Consider the following 22333-nt stretch of genomic DNA (forward strand, 5'->3'; position numbering starts at 1 on the left):
AACCACCTGAGAGCTAAAGTCAGCACGGAACTAGTTTTATTTGCTGATTTATGGGATCTCTAAATTCACTAAGGTCAAGATGGCTTTCATTTTAAAAGGTAAGAACAGGATGCACAGAAAAATCCAAGGCGTTTCCCCTCTCAAAAGTTGATGAGGCCTCCACCACTTCGAGACCAGTTTAAGCTTTCCTCATGAAGGTCTGTGGAACAGGTTTTTATGTACATTCAAAACACTTAGAAATCCACCTGAGATTACAATCTGCCATGTGGAAAGCACTCCTTCAAAAATCAGATGCTTAAAAAAGTTATATGATTTATTGTATCAGAACACTAGTTAGACCTATGCGCTGACAGCTATGGATCAAATTAAGATTTGAAATTAAGATCTGAAATAATTCAAAATTAAGACTTGAAAGTTACTGTTGAGGACACATAAAATGCATTCTGAATTCACTAGCATAGGTTTAAAAACAAGAAACATGATCTTTAACAGAAGTGAGAAAAGTTTGGATTATTTACAGATCCTTTCTTACTCTGCATTCCATTCTCAAAGGCACTTGAACATTTTTAATTTTAAGCTGTAATTGCTGCTAAACCACATAACGAGAATTTAAGGAAAAAATTAATATTTAGTGATTTGGGACACAGCTGATATTAAAAGTCAAAAAAGGCAAGGTTGTAATTTGCATTTTAGAGTCAGCAAATTTTTACCATTGGTCACAAAATATCTCCCTGCAGAAACTCTACATACACTTCAGCATCTAAATAAGTTATGCTGCTACATGGAATTTAGGAAAAAATGTGCAAACTCTGTTAAAACACAGGAGCCAATGCCAGTCTGGTCTAACTGTGTGCTGTTACTTGCATCAGCCTAAGATGCTATTTCAAATACTGAGAAACATGATGTAGTTTTGATAAAGATTTCCATCTGGAGTCAAACAAAAGAATTTGAAGCATGGCATTGAGTTTTTATGTCACATACTTTTAAGAAAAGCAAAATGGCAGAATTAAAAGGTTGGCTTCAGGCACCATCCATATAGGCAGGAAGCAGAGCCAGGGTTACTCTCTCTCACCACAGGACTACAGTGTTAACCCAGTACGTGGAAATCTTAACTCAGTGGTCTCCTCCTTAGGAAATGATGGCAGTCTCTCCTGTGGACCTTCAGCTGCTCATAGAAGAACCACCTCTGATATTCGTAACAGCAAAGACAGAAATCCCACTTCCAATGAAACACCTTAGCCACTGGACTATAAAGTCATTTACTTTCTTCTCGACAGTTCTGATTCATAACTACGTTAATTCCAGGCAAAGCAAACCAGCTTCAACCGATGAGTATGCCACAAAAATAACCTGCAAGATCTCAGCCAAACTCTACAGAAGAGCTGGTCCTCTACTCTACATGTAGAACACGAACTACCTAACCACTGAGCACTGGAATAAGAAGAGAGTTAAGTCTTTCCAGCTGCCAGTTTTATTTCTCTAGTCTTAGCTCTGTATTATATTTTGTTCCAGCTGAAAAGCCATCTGCAACCTTAGATATACAAATATTTCGGATTTCAAAAGTGAAAATGTATGCAGCAAAAATTAATCCATCATCCTTTCTCTGGAATTGCTTTGCTGTAAGACCAAATTCAGCTAATGTATATATGTTAACAGTAGTATAAATAAAGAAAAATTACATTTAAATAAAACGGTTCAGAGTGAAAAGACAAAAATGAGCTATTATCAAGCTAGTTGTAGAATTAAGGTTCTTAAACTCTCCTAAACTCACGTCACATTTGTTAGACATGTAACAGTTTAATAAACTTTCAAATTGCCTATCATGCAACAGCTAGCTACTAGAAATCTTCTACCGCTAGAAGTTAAGTGCAGTGGTAAAAGTTCAAACAGATAAACAGGTTTATTTTCATTTCAGATGTCAACCTTAAATGTATTTTAGAGGATCTGATCACTAAACTTAGTTTAACCACAATTTACCAACTTATCTCTTTACTACTGAAGAAAAAAATTAATTGAAGCTTCTAATGGACAGTAAACCAAAACTTTGTTTTTGTTGAGTAAACTCAAGCAATCATAAAGAACATTTTTTTTCATCAATAATCATGTGGCTTCATCTATATTAACAATACTTTTGATACTCTTACCTTGGAGAGAGGGGCCCACAGAGTGCAGCACAGCAATTAGTAAAGATGTTGCCATAACTGTATGGATTATAGTTTTCTTTACCTCTTTTATTTGACCATGATCCTTTAATCTGAAGAGATATGAATGAGATGCATCACACATAATACAATACAGAAAATGGCTGAAACAAATTAAGGGTTACCAAAGCAGCAACATACTACTTACATCAGAGGCAGACCAGAGAAAACCCATGATCACACTTTCCAAACAGCTTAGAGCTGTGGGCTGTTATGAAAGGCTGGATCCTAAAAATCTTACAAGCAAGCACATGCTTTACCTCCGTAGATTTAGACAACCCAAAATCTCAAAGGATCGATACACTCAGAGTAGGAATTTCAGCATCTAAACATAACGGTCTAAGCTTAATTTTACAAATATTACGGCATGTTCTACAGAAGAGGTTCAATTGCAACATATCATCAAAGCCAGCAACACAGCACTTCTTTTCCATACTCTTGGGTAAGTTCAAGCTGCGCAATAGCATACAACATTATCTTCCCTAAAGTTCACAAATGGCCCTAAAATATTTTGAAGCAACTGCAGTCATTACTGCCTTTTAGCGCGTATTACGTTTTCTTTTAGACAGTCTTGCTTTTTTGTTTGTGAGATACTTGAGAGGCCAAGTAAAATGTCTTACTGTATTCAACCGGAAATGTACGCTTTAAGTGAAATTACTGAACAGTTTACTTGAAATTCAGACATGTTACAGTACTGTAGTTCCCTGCTATCTCACTTTCAACAATCCAAGAGAGACATTTATTAGAGGGCATGGGGGATAGTGGAAGCATGCTGGGTCCATCTAGAGAGACAATATTGGCCTAAACCTAATAACCAAGGAATACCAGAGTATCTCATCTGTCTCACTACCGAGGCAGATTTCTTCAAAGTTAGGCTACTTGCTCGGATACTTGATGCCAAGGCACAATTCATTCTGAACCTGCTTGGTAAGTTGTGGTTTTGTTTTTTTTTTCTGCTTGATTGGTATTTATTGTAAAATTTATAATTTTAACTGTGACCTTAAACAAAATATGTGTTTGACAGTCCCAAAGATGCTACATTTGTATTTGCCAGATATCGATGAAAAAAAGGTACAACAGAAAGCTACGATAAAATAATTTAAACTCGCAGTAATTTGTCAGATTACTTGCTAAATTCCAACAAGCTTTCTATACCATTAGCTACCTAGCTATTTTTATTTCCTCCTTTCATCCATTTTGTATTTCTTCTTTTACTTAGAGGAGGACACACGAAGCCTCCACACACATTTAAGCATAATTCTACACCAAAACCATGGAAACCTATGTGCAAAATAGGACAACTGTAGAAATTAGAAAGTTGACCTTGAAATCAATGATATACTCCTTGCCAGAGGTTTTAGACTTCACACTGGCAAAGAAATTTCAAAGGAAAAATAAAATAAAAGGATGAAATGTTTGTTTTGAGAATACAACACACATTGCAATTTTTACAGCAAGCAATTTTTGAGTCAAAGAATATTTAAGACTCCCAGTGAAAAAAAGACACTGAAAATTATTTATTAATTTCCTACTGTATAAAATATACTTGTTTCTTTGTCTCCTCTTTTCTATATTTTCCTATTTCAAGATACAGGTCCTGTGAGTGTAAATCATAATGGACACACTATGTAACCAGCACATCTGCAAGCCACAACAAATATAGCCCAAAAGATCTCTTCTGATATTTTGAATCAAGCATGACCAGGTTACGTCCTTCTTTCCTACTGAGGCATTCACAAAATTATGCAGGCGGGTATGACTTTTCAAGAATAACAAGAGAAAAACCTCCTCATTACTATTTAGAAACATATATGCAGAAATACACTATGAACTTACATCTTCATTTGTTGTTTGATTGGAGCTGATCAAATACGTGTGAAAACCTGAGAGGCCAACAATGGACCATACTGAGAAAAAACACACCACAGCTTCCAGCACAGTAATTGAGAGTCAAGGAAATATATGTAAATGGAAAAAAAATTATATCCAATAACAAGTAGTTATAATCACAAAATTCAGGGTAGTTAATTTATAGACCACAAGTCCCTTGAGATCTTTGGGGTACTTCAAAGGGGTCACCAAAATTCAAGTCAGAAAAGCAAGTCTATTGTCAGTAGGCTTCAGTGTACAGGCCACTGAACAGCATCTACACCAGCAAATATTTAAGGGTCTGCAGATTGAAAAAGGCTAGAAACTACTAATAAGTGTTAAAATTCATCACACTTGTATTAAGACAGGTAAATTGATCAGTAACAGTAAATAACAGTTCTGATGGGGTGAGGGGAAGATCAAACACAAGAGACGTAACCCAAGGCTAGCCAAATAGCAAAGACTGAATAGATATTTTTGTACTAATATTTAGTGCACAATGGGAGTCCTGAGCCAGGATTAAGAGTTCTAGATCTGTGCTCATACATATAGCAACAACAAATGAGTAAACTGCATCTCAGTCGTATGTTCTAACTGCTAGACTCTGCTAGCAGTCTTCCTTCTGTTACTGAAGTTAAGATGCTGATAGGGATCTTAACACTAGCATCAAAGTGCACTAGTCCAAGTAAAGATGAAGTCCACTCACTCTCTCAGGTCCCTCTAATAACTGGATATATTCTACATTACAACAGTGGGGGTGTCCGAATGGCCCAGGCTTGGCAAATGGCCTGGATAACAACTCCTGTCAAGCCTGCGAGCATAGATAGTTGGGGTGGGGTTGAATACTCACAACTCAGCAGCACTTGCCCAAAATTTACCATGTTAGAGGAAGATCATCAAGTCCCAACTTGCTGTGCTGCTATTAAACAGTAGCTGAGGAATGACAAGATGACTTTTTGAAGGAGGCATCAGCCCAGATTGTAAGAAAATCACAAAAAATGGCAGAAGAGAACTTAAAGTGGGACCACAGCAGTCAAGGTTTGGTTTGGTACAGCCACAAGTCACTCTACTGGCATCTGCCTAGCCCAGACAGAGCACTCTCCCTCTCAAACGCTGTTAGTAGCCTGCATCCAGACAGCAGACTGCCAGTATGGGGTGGAACTTATAGGGACTTGCACCTGAGGTACACCTATGTGAGCCCATGGGATGCCTTCTCACCTGCATGTTGTAGGGAGCAGCACAGGTACACACAGACCTCCAAGAGGGTAGTGAAGGTGTGCATATGATTTTTAAACTACCTCTGTTCTCACTCCTTATAAACTGCATAACCCAAATGCCATAAAGAAGTAACCAGGCTTTAAAAGTGAGACTGGTATACCAGGAAAGTCAGTCAGCACTCAGTGTTGCTTACTTACTACAGGTTATATCATTCCTTTCTGTATAAAGGAGTCATCATCTCAGCAAGAAGACAATAAAGTCACTTCTAAACTTTATATACTCAAGCATAAAGAGCAACTTGCTATAGAAGGCTTCTTGTCATAGTTTTTTATTTTTATATATTTTTATTTACACACAATAGCCATGAACTCAGAATACATCTGCTTTGAGAATGTTATTTTCTGCAACACTTCAATAGTAAATTTTATTTAGGGAACATGAATCAACAGCAGAAAAGGCTTTGGTTCCTAGAAAAACAGATACAATAAATCAGTATGAACAAGAAAATGGAAAAGAATAGGATAAAAATAATCTGTATATTAACCACATATCAACCTTTAGTGAAGTCAGTTTCCAAGACAACATCAACTCAAAATATTACAGAACAAGGACACAGCTTTAAAAAATACAAAAACATCCTTATCAGAATCTATCAATAGAAGAGAAATATGACAGCTCCTCACCATTATACAGAGATACAGACTGGAAAATGCATGGATGGACAGAAGTATTTGCAATAAATAATCCTAGTATTAGTTAATAGTGACGAGTTCTGTATTGCAGGTCTGCTCTCACCTCATGAATTGGGCAATGCCTGAATTGTCTGTATAACTTCCCCTAGAACCTACTTCACTCAGCGTGGTTTAAAAGTCAGAAAAGATCCATTTGCATGCTGAGCAAATCTGCTCCAAAAGCAGCAGGATGACCAAAGCGCATTGTGGAGCAGCATGTTCGCTACCCTCTCCCTCTCATCTCCTCCCCAAACTATGTGGAGTCAAACGAACACAAGATAGGAACTCGGTCTCGGTTGACTGTACAAGAGCCACAGGTAAAACAAGAAGAATGAGGGAGAATGGATAAAGAAATAAGACTGCTGTTAGCGGGGGATCAGAAAGGTGTAAAAGGAGGAAAAGGCCCCAAAACATAACACACAATACAAACCAGGCTTTGAGAGGGTAGAAATATAATAAGGAAGGTTGTAGACGAGCACTGTTGGGTACAATCTACGCACCAAGACTAAGAGGAAGAGTCATCAGGTCAGAAAAGGGGAGGGAGGGAGAAGGGGCACTCCGCAGCCTCATCAGATGGCTGAGCACACCACTAATAGGATGTTCCTTGCCATGACTACACTGAAGACGGTCCTGAAAAGTGCGTTTCTCCCTCCACACAGTAATTCCTACTGACAGAAAAAAGGAATTCCTTGCAGTTCAAGACCTCTTTCAGTTTCCCTCTGAAAGGGACTTCTTTCCCCAAGGAAAAGACTTCTTTCAGTTACCCACACCAAGATCCCAAAAGATCTCTAGAAGAGCAGGGGTGGTTTATGTTAGATTAACATGACTCCATTAATTAAACACGAGTCCATCAATTAAAAACCAAACACAAAAAAGCAATATATTCTCAACATAAAATATAACTTACTAGCATAATATGGTATAACATTCCCTTGGTGTCTACACAGGGTTATTAGCAAGACAGAAGTGGCAATGGTCTCTGTGCCTGAATTGACTGGCTTGCTCCAAAGCAGCATTCCCAATACTATTTGGACAATTTAATTTTTTCCGGTTGGGAATTGTAACCTAGCTATTAAATTGTCCAACATATCACCATCAAACCAGGCTATTTCTACAAGATGTGCTACTGAGCCTTTCCAAGCAGCACATCTCTGAATACAAATTATGAATAAGCAGCCTGTTCCTGTACAAGGATCCTCAAATGCATAATCTATTACCTCTTCACTTAAGGACAACCGAAAGCTATTCTCAGTTTGAAAATATAGTTAGAAAAAATAACCTTTTGTAAGAAGTGATTGTAATTGTTTTAATTGGAAGCTATTGTTGTGCTATTTAGAACAGTTCATTTGTGCTTTGTAAAACTATTTTTACAAAAAAAAAAAATCTGTACAGCGGTTTTGTTTAAAAAGGGAGTTTACAGCTCAGTGACTCTACCTGATGAACACGCACACAAAAAATTGTATCTGCAGAATTTGGAGAATTTGACACTTGGAAAAACTACCGGGCAAGAGACGTCTGTCCTTATGCACAACTACAAATGACAGAGTAAGAGTTTTTTCTTCCTACTCCTCTGTGGAAAACAGCAAACTGTGCAAGGCACAACGGACAAGAGACTTTTCCTCGGCACAAGTACGAGAAAGAATTATTTTTATAGTATCTTTGCGAGAGATGCAAACTGTTTATTCAGACACAAGCCATTCAAAACATATACATAAGGAGTGGGAAGGTTACAGTCTATACAGAAATGTAAGGAAGAAACTAAACAGTAGTTATGTCAGCTTCCCATTTTTCCATTATGGTAGCTGCTTTCAGACAGGAGGAGACTTTTCCATTCTCATTGAGTAGAAAATATACAGAAAGCTCCCATGAAGTGGTAAAAAGAACATGGAGTATTTATAGAATAGAATCACAGAATGGTCGGGTTGGAAGGGCCCTTAAAGCTGACCCAGTTCCAACCCCCTGCCATGGGCAGGGACACCTCCCACCAGACCAGGTTGCTCACAGCCCCATCCACTCAAACCCTCCGGGGGGGGGGCCAGCCCCAGCTGCTCTGGGCAACCTCTGCCACTGCCTCACCACCCTCACAGTCAAGAATTTCTTCCTTAATATCTCATCTAAATCTTCCCTCTTCCAGTTTAAAGCCATTGCCCCTTGTCCTATCACTACAGGCCCTGGTAAAAAGTTTCTCTATGGCTTTCTGTCATGGTTTAACCTCAGCCGGCAACTAAGCACCATGCAGCTGCTCGCTCACTTCTCCCTGCCCCAGCCCCCAACAGAGGGATGGGGAAGGTAAAGCCTGTGGGTTGAGGTAAGAACAGTTTAGTAACTGAAGTAAACAACAACAACAACAACAACAACAACAGTAACAAAAAGAAAGATAACAGAGAGAGAGAAGAATAAAACTCAAGGAAAAAACCAAACAAGAGATGCACAATACAATTGCTCACCACCCCCTGACCGATGCCCAGCCCGTCCCCAAGCAGCGATCGGCCGCCCCTGGCCACCTCCCCTCAGTTTCTGTCATGGCCGTGCCGTTCTATGGTATGGCATATCCCTTGGGCTGGTTCGGGTCAGCTGTCCTGGCTGTGCTCCCTCCCAGCTTCTTGTGCCCCTCCTTGTCAGCAGAGCATGGGAAACTGAGAAGCCCTTGACTTAGAGTAAGCACTACTTAGCAACAACTAAAACATCAGTGCGTTATCAACAGTAATCTCACACTGAATCCAAAAAATACAGCACTGTACCAGTTACTAGGAAGAAAGTTAATTCTATGCCAGCCAAAACCAGTACACTTTCTTATGAGCCCTCTTTATATATTGAAAGACCACAACGAGATCCCCCCAGAGTCTTCTCTTCTCCAGGGTGAACAACAATAGCAGTCCCTGTGTATGCACGTGTATACTTTTAAGTAACTTAACAGAAGTTGCTACTTCAGAATGACTTCTCTAAAAAAAAAAAACAAACAAACAGTAAATCAACATAAGAATGCTTTCAGGAATTGAACTCTTCAGGGACAGCTTATGTTTTCAGTTGTTCCATAATCTACTTTTTTTATCCTGGCAGGAATCAGCCATTTTGGATACTTTCTGTTGTAAAAGCAGAAGAATTATTGAATATTTTAAATGAAATCACGGCGTGGTATAGGGTGAGATATAGTTATGAATTCAATCACAAATGTATGGAGCATATTTCCATCACACACGGAAACTACAGATCTTTGCCAAGAGTATTACTCTGCAAAAGATGAAGAACAAAAACCACCGCAGGCTATAGTCTCTTTCCTACCTCCAACATGTGGCTAGAAATCCTATTGTGCAAGAAGTGATGAAATCATTAACTGATAAGGTCCCAAATGCACGTATACAACAACAGCGAGAAAACAAACAAAAATACATCTCGGATGTTATTTTGCAACAAGATCTATAATTTGTTTCAGTGAAAGGATATCTTGCAGGACTGTCCTTCAGGGCATTGAGGAACCCTGTTTGTTGAGAACCTGTAGAAACAGAACCCAAAATTACCAGCTGAGTAAGAAATTGGACTAGAGGTTGTTTTCACCATAGTTAACACAATTAATATTTGAAGATAACTAAATAATCATAGAACAGATTTACTAATATGAATCTGAGAATATGTTTCTCAGCAGCAACATCAGAAAAAAGCCTTGGGTAAATTATCAGGTCTAACGTGTTTAGGCTATTTTTTCAGTCATACCAAATTAATGCACGCATACTTTCCCATGAACAAGATTTCTGATTATCCCTGTTCTTCTCAGACCTATTATGGAAACAAACATTATAAGCTACTTTTCTATTTTGAAATACTGTTTTTCAAAGTAACTTTTTAACTTCAAAGATTTATTCTATAAGCCCAGATTCTCAACTTTCTCTCCTTTGTTCTGGAAGCAGCCAAAGTTCCCTGGACTGTAATCCTGCTCCTACTGCACCTGCACAGAAGGTTTTTCTAATAGGTGCTTGTTGCCTCTCGGCAAATAGGAGAATATCTACTAGCTGAAGAGCTCAAGAGCAGCATGATCCAATGAACTAGAGATGTAAAAGCATCTATTTGGGTTCCACAACCATGAGATATTAACCCAAAAGGGTAATTTGACAATTTGCTGATTGCAACAAGTGAATTAGTTTGTAGAAACTGACTCAGTATCACATAGCTATAGGTACATAGTTTGCATTTTACTGTACAACTTAAATGATTTAAATGCATAAGGTTGCAATTCACAGGAAAAATTTTGCCCTTAGCTACATCCATTTGAAGATTTGTATGAAGAGAGAAGAATCTTGTCTTTAAAACAAAAAAGACAAATATATATTTGTGTGTGAATACACATATATATATTCTCTAGGCCTGCCTGGTCAATTTTACTGTTTGCCATTAAAAAAGGAGAGTTACTTACCTTCTACTTCTGAGCCTTTTCAGACTCTCATAACTGGTTCTTAGACTCAAGGCACAAGACTAATGGAACTTCCCCTACCTTCTTACTATTTTTAGGATCCTTAATGGCAATGGGAGCAGGTAGGTGTGATCTTTATTCCCTACCGCTGGTCACACTCTTCCAAGCAGTTCCCAATACATCAGAAGGGGAAGGTTCCTCACTGCAACAAACAGTTGAGATACTGATGCCTCAAACAGAGCTGAGTAACTGTGAAGGCAGACACCACTACTGAAAAGGTGTTAAGCTCGGGGAGATGGAAGGAAACCTTGCAAGACCTTTAAAGTATCTGATTTACAAATTCATTTTATTATCTTCAATGATATTACGTGCACTTATTCTTAATGTGGGAAAAGGCAAATTTCCCATGGGTGCCTCAGAAGGCCACAGAAAAGTTAAGATGTATCTCGTATCTCATCACCACTTAAGCCCACCAAAAATTATAAAAATGCCAGCTCGCAAGATGGATTAAAACATGATACAAATTTCAAAATTTGTCTAAATCAAGAGACATTAAAAAAACCAACAAGTTTCCTATGTAATCACCAGGGTCGGAGAAAGAACTTCCCTATTAGGATAAACTAAAGAGGATTTTTCTTTAAAAAAAAATCAATGCCTACAAGTTGCTATAAATATCCCTCAGTCCCTTCCTAAAAGAATATTGTCTGGAGGCATTCAGTCTAACAAAGGATATCTAGAATAAAGTGCTGCTGAAGGTAATCCTGCTAGGATTGTCTTCAGAAAAGCTAAGACCAGGATTTGACTAAGTCAGCAGGACTTCCTCTAGAATCAAGAACTTTGCCAGGACTTACGGAAATACATATGGATGTCTTTGAAACACTGCAGGAAGATCATAGCCCCAGGTCTAAAAACTGAGACTTTATTCAGACATGCTAACACAAAGCAGTCTATGCCAAGTGCAAAGGTTCAGATTAAGTAACCGAGAAACCTGCTTACTGCTTAGCATCAGCTGAAGCACTGCAGGGTTGCAAAACAGAACAAAAATGGTTGAGTGGTAACTATTAGAAAGGTAGATATGAAGACTTCTAGAAGCGTGGTAGGCACAGAGTGGAGTGATTGATATGATAAGAAAACCTTAGTCATAAAGAGCTCTTTTTTTGGACACAGTCAAGATGATAGATAAATTTGAAAGCTGGGATTGAAGCTCAAATGTAGCAAATAAACATTGAGGAACTAATCACAATTCATACCTGCTCCCATTGCCTTTGAGGACCAATCAATCTTTAGAACTAAGGAGGTTTTTCCTGTCCTACCCAAGGCAGATAAAACTCCATAGAAAGAATATTTTACAGCTGATATACTTAGACAATTCAGCATTTAACATTTACTATACATTATCTGTAATACCTACACAATGCTAAAGTGCTTCTCAACCACACAGAGGCACAATTAATTTCTCTGCTCTTTGTCTGATTCATACTTAGAATTAGTTATGGACACTGTAAAGTTAAAATCCACTGGATAAATCTACTTGACATACAGAACATGAAATATTGGCATAATATTGGTAATTCATATGCTGAAAACGAAAGAAAAAAAGCACTGTAGTCTTTGTGAAATACAGGTAGGCTAGCTTCAAAAGTAGCTCTACATTGTTGGACTGGTAACATTTTCAACTACTGAATTCTAGCAAAGTAAGATGACAGAAAAAAATCCATGTTTCCTCCTTCTTAAATGTAAAAGGTACATATGTATATACTCACATATGCCCAAATAAATATCAACGATTTAAGTATTAATGAAGTGTCCTCTTCCCAACAATTACTTCTCTGTTTTAAAACAATATGTACATCTTATCTCTGCTCTTTCAACTGGTATTAGAAATGATGTATCTGGCTGTGAGAAGAATGTGTCAATCCAGACTCCAATATCAACAATTTAAGTATTAATGAAAAGTGTCCTCTTCCCAACAATTACTTCTCTGTTTTAAAACAATATGTACATCTTATCTCTGCTCTTTCAACTGGTATTAGAAATGATGTATCTGGCTGTGAGAAGAATGTGTCAATCCAGACTCCCTCAAAATTAGGTGCCCCTAGTTCTAGCCTATGTGCTAGATTTCCGAGCTACAGGAGAGCCGCTCAGTGCTCACATCCTTCTTTTGTGAAGCACAAATAAGAGGAGTTCTGCTTTTTAAAATACAAATTTTTCCTGCACACTGTAAGCAATTTAGGAAATTGAGTACAAACTGGCATAATTTTCAGTAAAACATTCTCTAAATATTGCCATTATCAAGTTAGCTTCATAAACGCATTATAAATTGAAATTATTAGTTCTATTAGGTTTCCATTGTAATATGGAATACAAAAAAATAAAAATATCACATTTCCAAAATGATTAAACAAACACTCCTCAAGGCAATATCCTATAGAATTAGTGAAAAGATAGAACACTCTTAAGCTTCCTAGTGATAGTGGGTTAAGAAACCCCCACAACATACAAAAGGTGTTTAAAAACAAGCCATATAACCTATCACCATAAATTAGATCATCATCATCATATAGGAGCTAACAAAATTTATTAGGGGTGTGGAAAAAAAAAAGAGACAGTACCCAAAAGAGTCTTAACTTCAAACCCAATCCAGAACACAAATAAAAATCAAACTCATGAATATTTATCTTCCTATAGCTTATTTGATTCACTCCACTATGATTTGGTTATTCTCAGAATGTCTATGCAAATGAAAGTAACTTGTGTTAAAAATAGGGTAGAGAAAGATGTAAAACTAAACAGCAAACAACAAAAAGTGTAAAATAGCTCCAATCTATTTCCTAGTAATTTACCTGCTTTGTTTGGATGGCAAGTGACTCCTGCTTAGAGTTAAAAAAAAAAGCACACAAAAGGTCTTTGGGAAAATGACGCTATCTGTATACTTAGACATACAGTATGTGTGCTGCTTTTCCAATTTATCATCCATAAAAGGACAAAGAAATTGAGGAAATTAAGACCGTATTAAGACAAAGCCAGTGTTATATCAATGACTACCATGACCAAGGTCTGCTTATAGACCAGAATGGGACTCACTGGGGATTGTGAAGCTTCAGAGAAAAGGCAAATAAACAAATAAATAAACAAACCCTGAATGATCAAAAGATTAACTTAAAAATAAAAAACTCAAGCAAATGGCTACATACGTAATCTGATTTCACCAGCATACTTACGAAGGATGACGTGGGTGATAACGAATGCAAATATAAAGACTGTCAGAAAGGACAGAGATAAAATAAACATATAAAAAAATCTGTAGTTTCTTTTCCCCACACAGTTGCCTACCCAGGGACAGTGGTGATCAAACCGTTCTGAAATGAGAGGCAGAAGAAAAAAAAAATGGAAAAGAATTAATAAAATGCTATTTGAAAAAAGCTCTCTGAATTCTATATTAAAACTCATGATTTAACTGGCATTTGCAAATAAGCCACAGAGAAATTCTTATTTAGAAAGGAAAAAATAGAAAAGAAAAAAAGGAGTATTTTAATGAAACTTTACAGCTTTTAAAGAAATCAAAGCATGGCCGAGGTGAGGTCCTGTTGAATTATCAGCATTATTGTGATAAATTGTGCAGTCAGACCAATAAGCATGTATCTCTCCACTATCACATGGAGCGGTGCCAACGCAACTGTATTTTATTTTTTCAAAATAAGTTTGTTTTTTTTTTCTTCCAGTGACCCTTCTACCAAAAACTGGAGTTTTTGATGTTGTTTTATGTATAGCTGTCATGATCATACCTCTGACTCACGTCTACTATCATCTCATCCATCCATTATGGTATATGAAATATTTACACCCTCCCATCTCCTTTTATTGCTCCACTCAAAATATTCTCCATTCCAGTCCACCTATTTTTCCATTTGGAGTTGACACTGCCATACAAAACCATTGTAAACTGCAAAATCATTCACATAAACCAGTTTTCAAATGTTAAAAATCAGAGCATCTTGTGAAATCTGCTTATGCTTCTTTTGGTTTGGTTTTGGTTTTTTGTTTTTTTAATAATCTATTCAATCTTGCAGGAATTTTCTGTAAATCACATGGTATGAAAATTGGTAGATGTCATCTCAATGCTCTGTTACCCTTTGCACTATAGACTCCCTCTTCTTTTTACTAAACCAAACCTTGTCCCTTTATTTCCCTGAGATATTAACTCGCCCATGAGACAAGAAACGGCCAGGGCAGGTCAGAAACAAGTGTCCCCAAGGCGGGGGAAATGCCCCAGTGCTGGCAAGCGGCAGAGGGAACAGTTCACTCTGCTTCTCCCCAGGCAGCCTGGACCCCCCCTTCCCCATCCTGGTATGCCGGGTAATGAAATCAGAGCGACTGTCAGGAAACAAACTGGCATTTCCTAACTTTGCTTTGGAGAAATTACACTGACACAATGACAGAATTTTAAATTTTTTAATCGAATCCAAGATCATAAGACAGATGCTTCCATGCTGACTCTCTCTCCCTCTCTGATCCTTGTCCAAATCCTGTTTTGTTTTCTGTGACTTTTATGCCTCCATTGACGTACAATATCAAACTATTTGTAATTCCACAGGAAAGGCGAGCTATAAATTTGAAGTCCTTAAGCCCTATGTTAAAAAGGCACATCTGTCCAAGCACACCAGTTTATTTTAGCTACGACTTTATGTTAAAGACCTACATTAGAGGTTTTCCTTGAAGGATGTATTTAAGTATTATCTTCATTTTAAAAAAAGTCAAAACAACATGCACAACAGATTTCCGAGTTCACCAGACTTTCAGGGTTTTTTAAAACGGTTTTGTGTGACAGCTGTTTCGACCACATGTTTCTGCCACAAATCTGTTTCAAATTCCAATGGGGCTATTCAAGGTGAAGTTACTGAACTTTTTTAGGATAAGGCTTCAGAAATACTTTGATTTAATGAGTACTGCTAAGAATACCAAGAACTAAACGCTCTGGTATCTAAGAGGGTAAATGATACTACCTTTGTTCAGTGCAATACAGTTGTGTTCCCAAAATAACTTGACATTGCATTTGAACAGCGCTTATTTTTACATTTGTGCTCGTGAATGAGTCCTTATGTTCTGATAAAGACTTTACTTCATTTAATGGGTACCTAATACAAGACATGAGCAAATAATAACACAAAGAAAAATAGTTACAGAGCTTTTTAAGGAGCATAATCCTAGGGTACTTTTGTACCCTACTGCTTCAGAAAAAAAATTAAATCATGACATGTCCTTGGAAGATGAATTCTGTATGTACACACTCATCCTTTTCTACACTGACACAGCAGGAAACAACAAAATATGTTGTCACAAAGCCTAGTTTCTAGCCATCAAACAATATTTAGATGTATCTAGACATCCATCTGATAGATTCAGATAAACACAAACATAAAAACACACACATACACACGCCCTCCTATCTATAAACATACATATACATACACAATCATATTCCTTACTAAGGACTAACTTGATATTTTTAACCTACTTGTCACTCCTCTCCAATTTCTGTTTTCAGACTTTCTTGGTAAACTGGAAGACTCTGCTTTCTCAATAAATACCTTACCAATCCTTGTGAAGCGAAGTAACTACCTAAAATGCTGGTAAAGCACAAATGGACGGAAAAGACTGGGTATGAAAAACAGTGTTACAGTGTGAAATCTGAATCAGCTCTAATGAAAAAGGAGAAGTATCAGAGGATTTACATGAGTGTTATGAATGAATAAACTGGGCCTCATTTTTCTCAGTCATAAAACAGAAAGGGACGTGACATTTATGCTTTATGCCACAAAACAGTATATTAAAAAGCAAGGGATTATTCTACTCAGCAGACCACAAATATATAAACACAAGTTAAAGATAATAGCCTTACAGCTTTTGAGCTGTGCTGCTTATTTGTTAATGCAAGAGAAAACAGCCAACCCTGGTAAAATGAACAGACACATACTAAGCAGAAACTTCTAATGCTGCTAAGAAATATAAACTCTCTTAAATCTAGAGCTGTTTCTCCTTCCTTACAAAAAGACATGGCTTAATAAGTATTAATGAAGGCATAACACAATATCTTAAGGTCCACCTCTGGCATTCCAGATGCCTGCAAACTGAACCCCCAATGATCTGGAAAAGGAAACTCTGCCTGACACCTCTACTTGGCTTGGACAATGTTGGCAGCAAAATTAAGATTTACCTTCACTGAGAAATTTATAACTACTGATCCTGAGAAAAAAAACCCTGGGAATTCTAGCCCTTCTAAACTTAAAATGCACAGCAAATATAAATGTGACTGATTGCTATAAAGAATAATAGACTTGGTTTAAATTTATAGGGTATAGTTAATGTGCTGCTGTATTCGATCATACATTGTGACAAGGTTAATGTAAAAAATATTTGAGGCAAATGAAGACAATGAAAATATTGGTAGTACAAACTCTTGTTAATAAAAAGCGTATTAGGACTCTTAATGTGGGAGGAAAAAAGCTGCAAGGGCTGAAAAGTTTCTCTATGGAAGCATCCCATGGATAGAAAAGTTGTGATAGATCATCCTCCCGCACTCAACTTTAAGCAAAAGCAGCCAGGTGTTTACCTTCAGGATGTGGTACCACGTTACAGCCCTATCTACCTAATGGAGAACTACTGCTGAAACAGATGGTCCAGCTTCTCCCCTTTCAGCAATCCTCTGAAGAACCTCTTGCCTGTGTGTTTATGGCTCTCCGTCCTCAGGCCAAGCCCACTGTTCCTTTTATGCTATGGGGAGCTGGCTGACGGAGCCAGATGAACTTAAAACTCTGCTTAATTTTCTGTCGCCTGGCTCCCCAGACCAGCCCATCACAGCACCAGATGAACACCAAAGCTAGCTCACATGAAGCAGTGAGAATACACTGCCAGAGAAGGGATGAAATGACCCCTTCAGAAGCAGTTAAGTTTAATTCAGCTCACCTGGAACACCAATCTTACTACAGGTTAACACTTATCAGGACTGCAGAAGAAATCCAGTTTTGATTAATTCTTCATGGTCTGAGAACAAAAGCCAAAGCAAACAAGAAAAACTGAGAAAATGTGTGAATAGTTTACAAGGTGAAGTATCAATGAAAAGAGAAGATGGGTAAATAGAGACTAAAAATAGTGCTGTAGGACCACAGAAAACCAAAGAAGAGAGGAACCTCAAGAGCTGTCAGCAAACCTGCAACACTGACTTTATTTTACTAGTCTTTCCCAAGTGAATCAGCAACTGTGAATGTGGATAATAACTCCTGAAGACAGCCAGCACCCCCATAACCACATTCGAAGGGTGAGGCTTCACAAGATAATGGAGCCAATCTAAAAGCTTAGCAGCAGTGACGGAGATGGTTGCATGCTGCCTTTCCTGCCACTTCAGCCCCCTTCCTTCTTTCATTACCTAAGCTGCTGATGAGTCAGGTCACTTCCCTCACCTGGCAGGAAAGAAAAAATGGAATTTTGTTGTTCATTGCTTAGTGAGGAAAAACTGACTTACCAATGGCTGTGTGTTACTAAGGGCTGTGTGAACAGGCACAAAGGAGAGAATCACACAAGTTGCAGGAGGGGGGCGGGGGGGCGAGGATGAAGTTCAGATACTGCCCTTTTGGAAGCAGCAAGCGGTCAGCATGACTCAGTGGTCTCATTAACACTCACCTCATAATGCATGCTAACGGGATGACAGAAGAACATACAAGTTACATCACACTTCAAACATTTCTCAGTTTTTACGCTCCCTGTAACATTTACATTTGAAAAGTTGCGTAAGAAACATTAACTGCTGGATATGCCAGATAAAAACCAAACTGAGAACATTTCCCATTTTAATAGGCAATGGTCTTATAGATGGAGAGGGTTTCCTTCAGATGCCACACCAAAGCACGTTCCTTGCTGCTTAGAACCAAAGAGTGAAATCTCTACTTTTCTGCAGCACAGCACGTACTCTTAAATCCTTAAATGTTCCGCTTCCATTTTCCAATCACTACACTCCAGGAAACCACGTACAAAATGACCCAAATGCTTTGCTTCCTCTTTCAAAACATTTAATAAAAGCTTTATAATTTACAAGGCACAAAAAAAGCATTTTTATGTGGAACATTTGTAGGCCAGCTTGGCCTTTCAGTTTGCAGCTTTTCTCATCTGTTCACACTGTGATCTCAGAAACATTTATTATTATTTATGAACTGCTTCCTTCTTCCTTTGCTCAACCGGATCACTGCACACCAACATACATTTTCTAAAGCTTAAAGTGAAGGCAGGTCTCAAAGATAAAAAGTCTAGCAGGTGCAAAAATATCTAGGTCACATTACTAGGAGATTCCAATGAGCACATTAGAATTCACTTGCTAATTCTTCCATCCTATTCAAGTAAAGCATCGTAGGGCAAACCCACAAACCTAAGACATTCACCAAATGTTACCATCTTTATTTATCACATGCAAACATGCATCCCAGGGCCAGGAAGAGTCAACAGCCCCCTATTCAAATCTTCTGTCAGTCAAAAAAATCACATTACAACTCAACCAACTGGGCCAGTATTAGTCAGAATTACTTTTCATAGCAGCAGTACAACATAAGACTACAAAGTCCATTGTCATGGATGCACACTAAGCAATTATGTAGAGATACTGACACATCTGCACATATTTATAACGATGACAATTACAGCTTTTTGTAGGACTATGATGTCATGATATGATCACATCTATTCAGGCTTCTTGACTTGCTATTTTGTACGACAAATGGTACTTTCAGAATTTGTTTGCTCTCAAAATGTTTGGGAAAACAAATGAGCTTTTTAAAAGTCCATATAAGGAATACATTTTATTACAGAAAGTATTTATTTTCTTCTAAGATACAGCAGTCCAATCCCAACAGCCTGCTAAGAGTCATGTGCGCATGCACAAAAGCAAAGATATCTGTGGCATTAAATCCTTTACAGTTAGTTCAGAATGTCTGATAATTTAATGTAATTAATAAAAAAATCTTGTATCAATATTCACAGCATATTCATAAAAACTGTCCTTAGCTCAGATGTTCAGTTCCATTGACTGAACTCATCACTCCTCAGAAAATTGTTTATTTACTCCTATTTAAAAAACACACTGATGGGACTTGCCATTAATTGGCAACAGCAATCAAATACATGGGTCAATTTAACTCACACAACAGTCACCTGTGTGACAGTCATTCCCCTGACAATGCCTTTGCCGTTACTTTTGTGGAATGAAACCAGAGTAGAAATTTCTATGAAAAAAATGGTGAATAACAAAAGACCGTTTGCAAGTTACATTTATATGCATGCTGATGTGATTTTTAGAACATCTGTTACGGACAACGCACAATGGATCCTTTAAATCACTGAGTTTCAGTACTTTTGTACTCTGATCCCAAATCAAAACACCCCAAGAAAACCAAATGGAACAGAAAGAGCCTTCTAGCCTCAGGTTTAGATTTGGGAAATACTCACCAAAGTTTCACTCCAGATTACATTCTGGACACTACACTTATCTCTACAAGGTGATGCAAACTGAAACAGCAATGTAACATTGGGAAAGATGGGCCTCTACTAATGAAATAAATTAATAATCGGCATGGATATCTACAACAAAGTCTGTTAGAAACAGAAACACAAGGGCTACTCAACAAATATTTCACTCTCACAATCATTTCAATACTGTCCCAGACAGGTAAGATATTTGGGTGGGGTTTTTTAAGAAAATCAGTTGCAATGTAAACTTTTTCCATGCTAATCAACTTCAATAGCAGCAGACTAATGTTATTCACAAAAAGAAAACAAATGTGTTTAATTTTTTTAACAAAAATAACAGTCTATTTATTAGGAAAACATCCAGTCATTGCCCTAGGATAGCTCACAGTACTTAAACTATATTGTCACATAGCTTACTTCACGGCTACCTCCGATACAACAAACCCCTTTGACTGCATGCACAGTAATGGTGACATTTTCGAAGGTGGCAGCAGCAGCAGTTTGGAATGACTGTTCTTTGATAGGTACAAAGAGTGCACAGCGAAGGATCTCACTGCGTACCAACCTCTCCTTACCTACCTATTCTTGTCAATACAATACCTTCACATGTTGGGAACCAAACAAGTGCCAGACACACATGTAGCCGTGGAGGAAGAGAGTTAAAAACCTCAGCTTGTCCCTATGGGAAGTGTAGTATCCTTACCAGGTATCAGCATCCACAAAGTTCATGGATTTGTTCCTCTCTTTTCTACAAGAAAGCACAGTTTTTACACACTTCTGTTGCTGCCTTGTATCTGGTTTTGAATTCCTCAACCATCTTTCAAATTGTTATTGCACCAAATGTTAAATATTTGTTTATTTTCTTAGGTTCCTGATTTTTTTTTTCCTTGTAATTTATCTCTAATTTTTATGCTGACATCCGAGGTTTACATCATTTACACTGTTGGGTATTACAATCATCTCTACTTTTTTCATATGCAGACCAATACATAAACTGCAACCTCTCTCTGAAGTAACCTATAATACTCTTATCTTTTTTAAAGAGGCTTTCTGCCATATTTCCCAGTGCTTTGGCTTAGACTTAAAAACTCTTGGATGACACACAAGCCATGCTCCCTGAATTTCTAAAGTACAGCTAGTATATAGATGGCACAATCATAAACAAATAATAAATCACCTCTGTAAGTGACACACAAGTGCACTCCGTTTGGCAGCTTCTGGGGTGCCCCAAAAAGGTACCACAAATAAAAACAGCTAAAGCCATTTCTCACATGTGAAAACTGAGAAAAAAATATACCAGAAAAGGGGTGGGGGGAGGAAAGGACATAGCAGCCAACTTTGTTGTTTTAACTGTTCAGCTAAAAAGTCACTTCAAGAGACCTGGAGCTAAGGTTTAACAGGTTCAAAAATCAGGCCCCAAAATGAAGTGAAAATTGTACTCTCTTCACTGCAGGAAATGTAAGGAAAGAAATAGGCAAAGGTCACAAAAAGGAACCGAAAGCAAGAAGGGAGATAATACGGTGATGAAGGAGGAGTGCTACAGAATGGAATTAAACCCAAGCAAAACAAAGTCCTGACTTTGTGCATACTGATTACAAAGGACAACAAAGTCCTGGGAAAATTATTCTCAGACACAGTGTCAGTGTTATAAAATCCAAACTGTTACAATGCCACCCCTCAGCCTGTTTTTGATGTAATTTGTGTTCTCCAGGCTGGAAGATGGTGGTATCCGGAGTGACTAGAGGGAAGAGCTTCTCCCAGAACACACTAGTAATTCTCACTCTTTGTCTTACGTTGTGTGTGTTATATGTTACGTGTGTCTTAATAATTAATTCCCCATTTTAAGAAAATAAATTTACAAGACTTCTGCCTAATCTGGGAAACTACTTTTAAAAACAATTTTAAAAACAATTATTTTATCCAATTTCTGCTGGGTACATTATACATTGTCCTTTCAAAACAATAAATTAATGTAGTCCGGAAAAGACCAAAACCAAAAGACAATTCCTACAATTGCCTGGCAGAAGTGCTTTACAGAAGCAATGATTTAACCAGAAAGGCGGTGTCTATTGGCTTCTAATATAGCATATTTTCTGTCTAACTTCTGTCAAAATCTTGACACTAGGTCTCATGTTTAGGATCTGTAGGAAAGTAATCAGACTTACAAGTGAGAGGAATCCTATCTCCTACAGGAAACAGAAACATCGATAGAAAATGCTAGTATGGTACATGCACCTTCAGCACTCCCGGCATCCTGGCTCCCCATCTCAAAAAGTTTGTATTAGGTACAAAGAAGGTCAACTAGGATCCATCAAGAGCTATTGAAGAAAAAAAAGGGATAACCCCTCAGGATTCAGGAAGGCCTATTTTGAAAATTTCTGAGAGCGTGAGAATATTCA

The 22333-nt window shown here is 37.8% G+C and overlaps 1 protein-coding gene across 3 annotated transcripts in view; it reads right to left on the reverse strand.

Annotated features, from left to right (window-relative positions):
* ZDHHC14 (zinc finger, DHHC-type containing 14) overlaps positions 1–22333 on the reverse strand; it is a 111741-nt gene that overhangs the window by 11415 nt on the left and 77993 nt on the right. For all 3 annotated transcript variants that reach the window (XM_009710221.1, XM_009710220.1, XM_009710219.1), the window contains exons 4-7: positions 13646–13783; positions 9464–9512; positions 4038–4140; positions 2145–2254 (exon numbers count right to left, since the gene is read on the reverse strand). In XM_009710221.1, the coding sequence (XP_009708523.1) occupies positions 2145–2254; positions 4038–4140; positions 9464–9512; positions 13646–13783 (400 nt within the window). The remainder of the gene's footprint in view (positions 1–2144; positions 2255–4037; positions 4141–9463; positions 9513–13645; positions 13784–22333) is intronic.

The sequence above is a fragment of the Cariama cristata genome, unplaced genomic scaffold (genome assembly GCF_000690535.1).
Source record: "Cariama cristata isolate BGI_N322 unplaced genomic scaffold, ASM69053v1 scaffold4901, whole genome shotgun sequence".
NCBI lineage: Eukaryota > Metazoa > Chordata > Aves > Cariamiformes > Cariamidae > Cariama > Cariama cristata.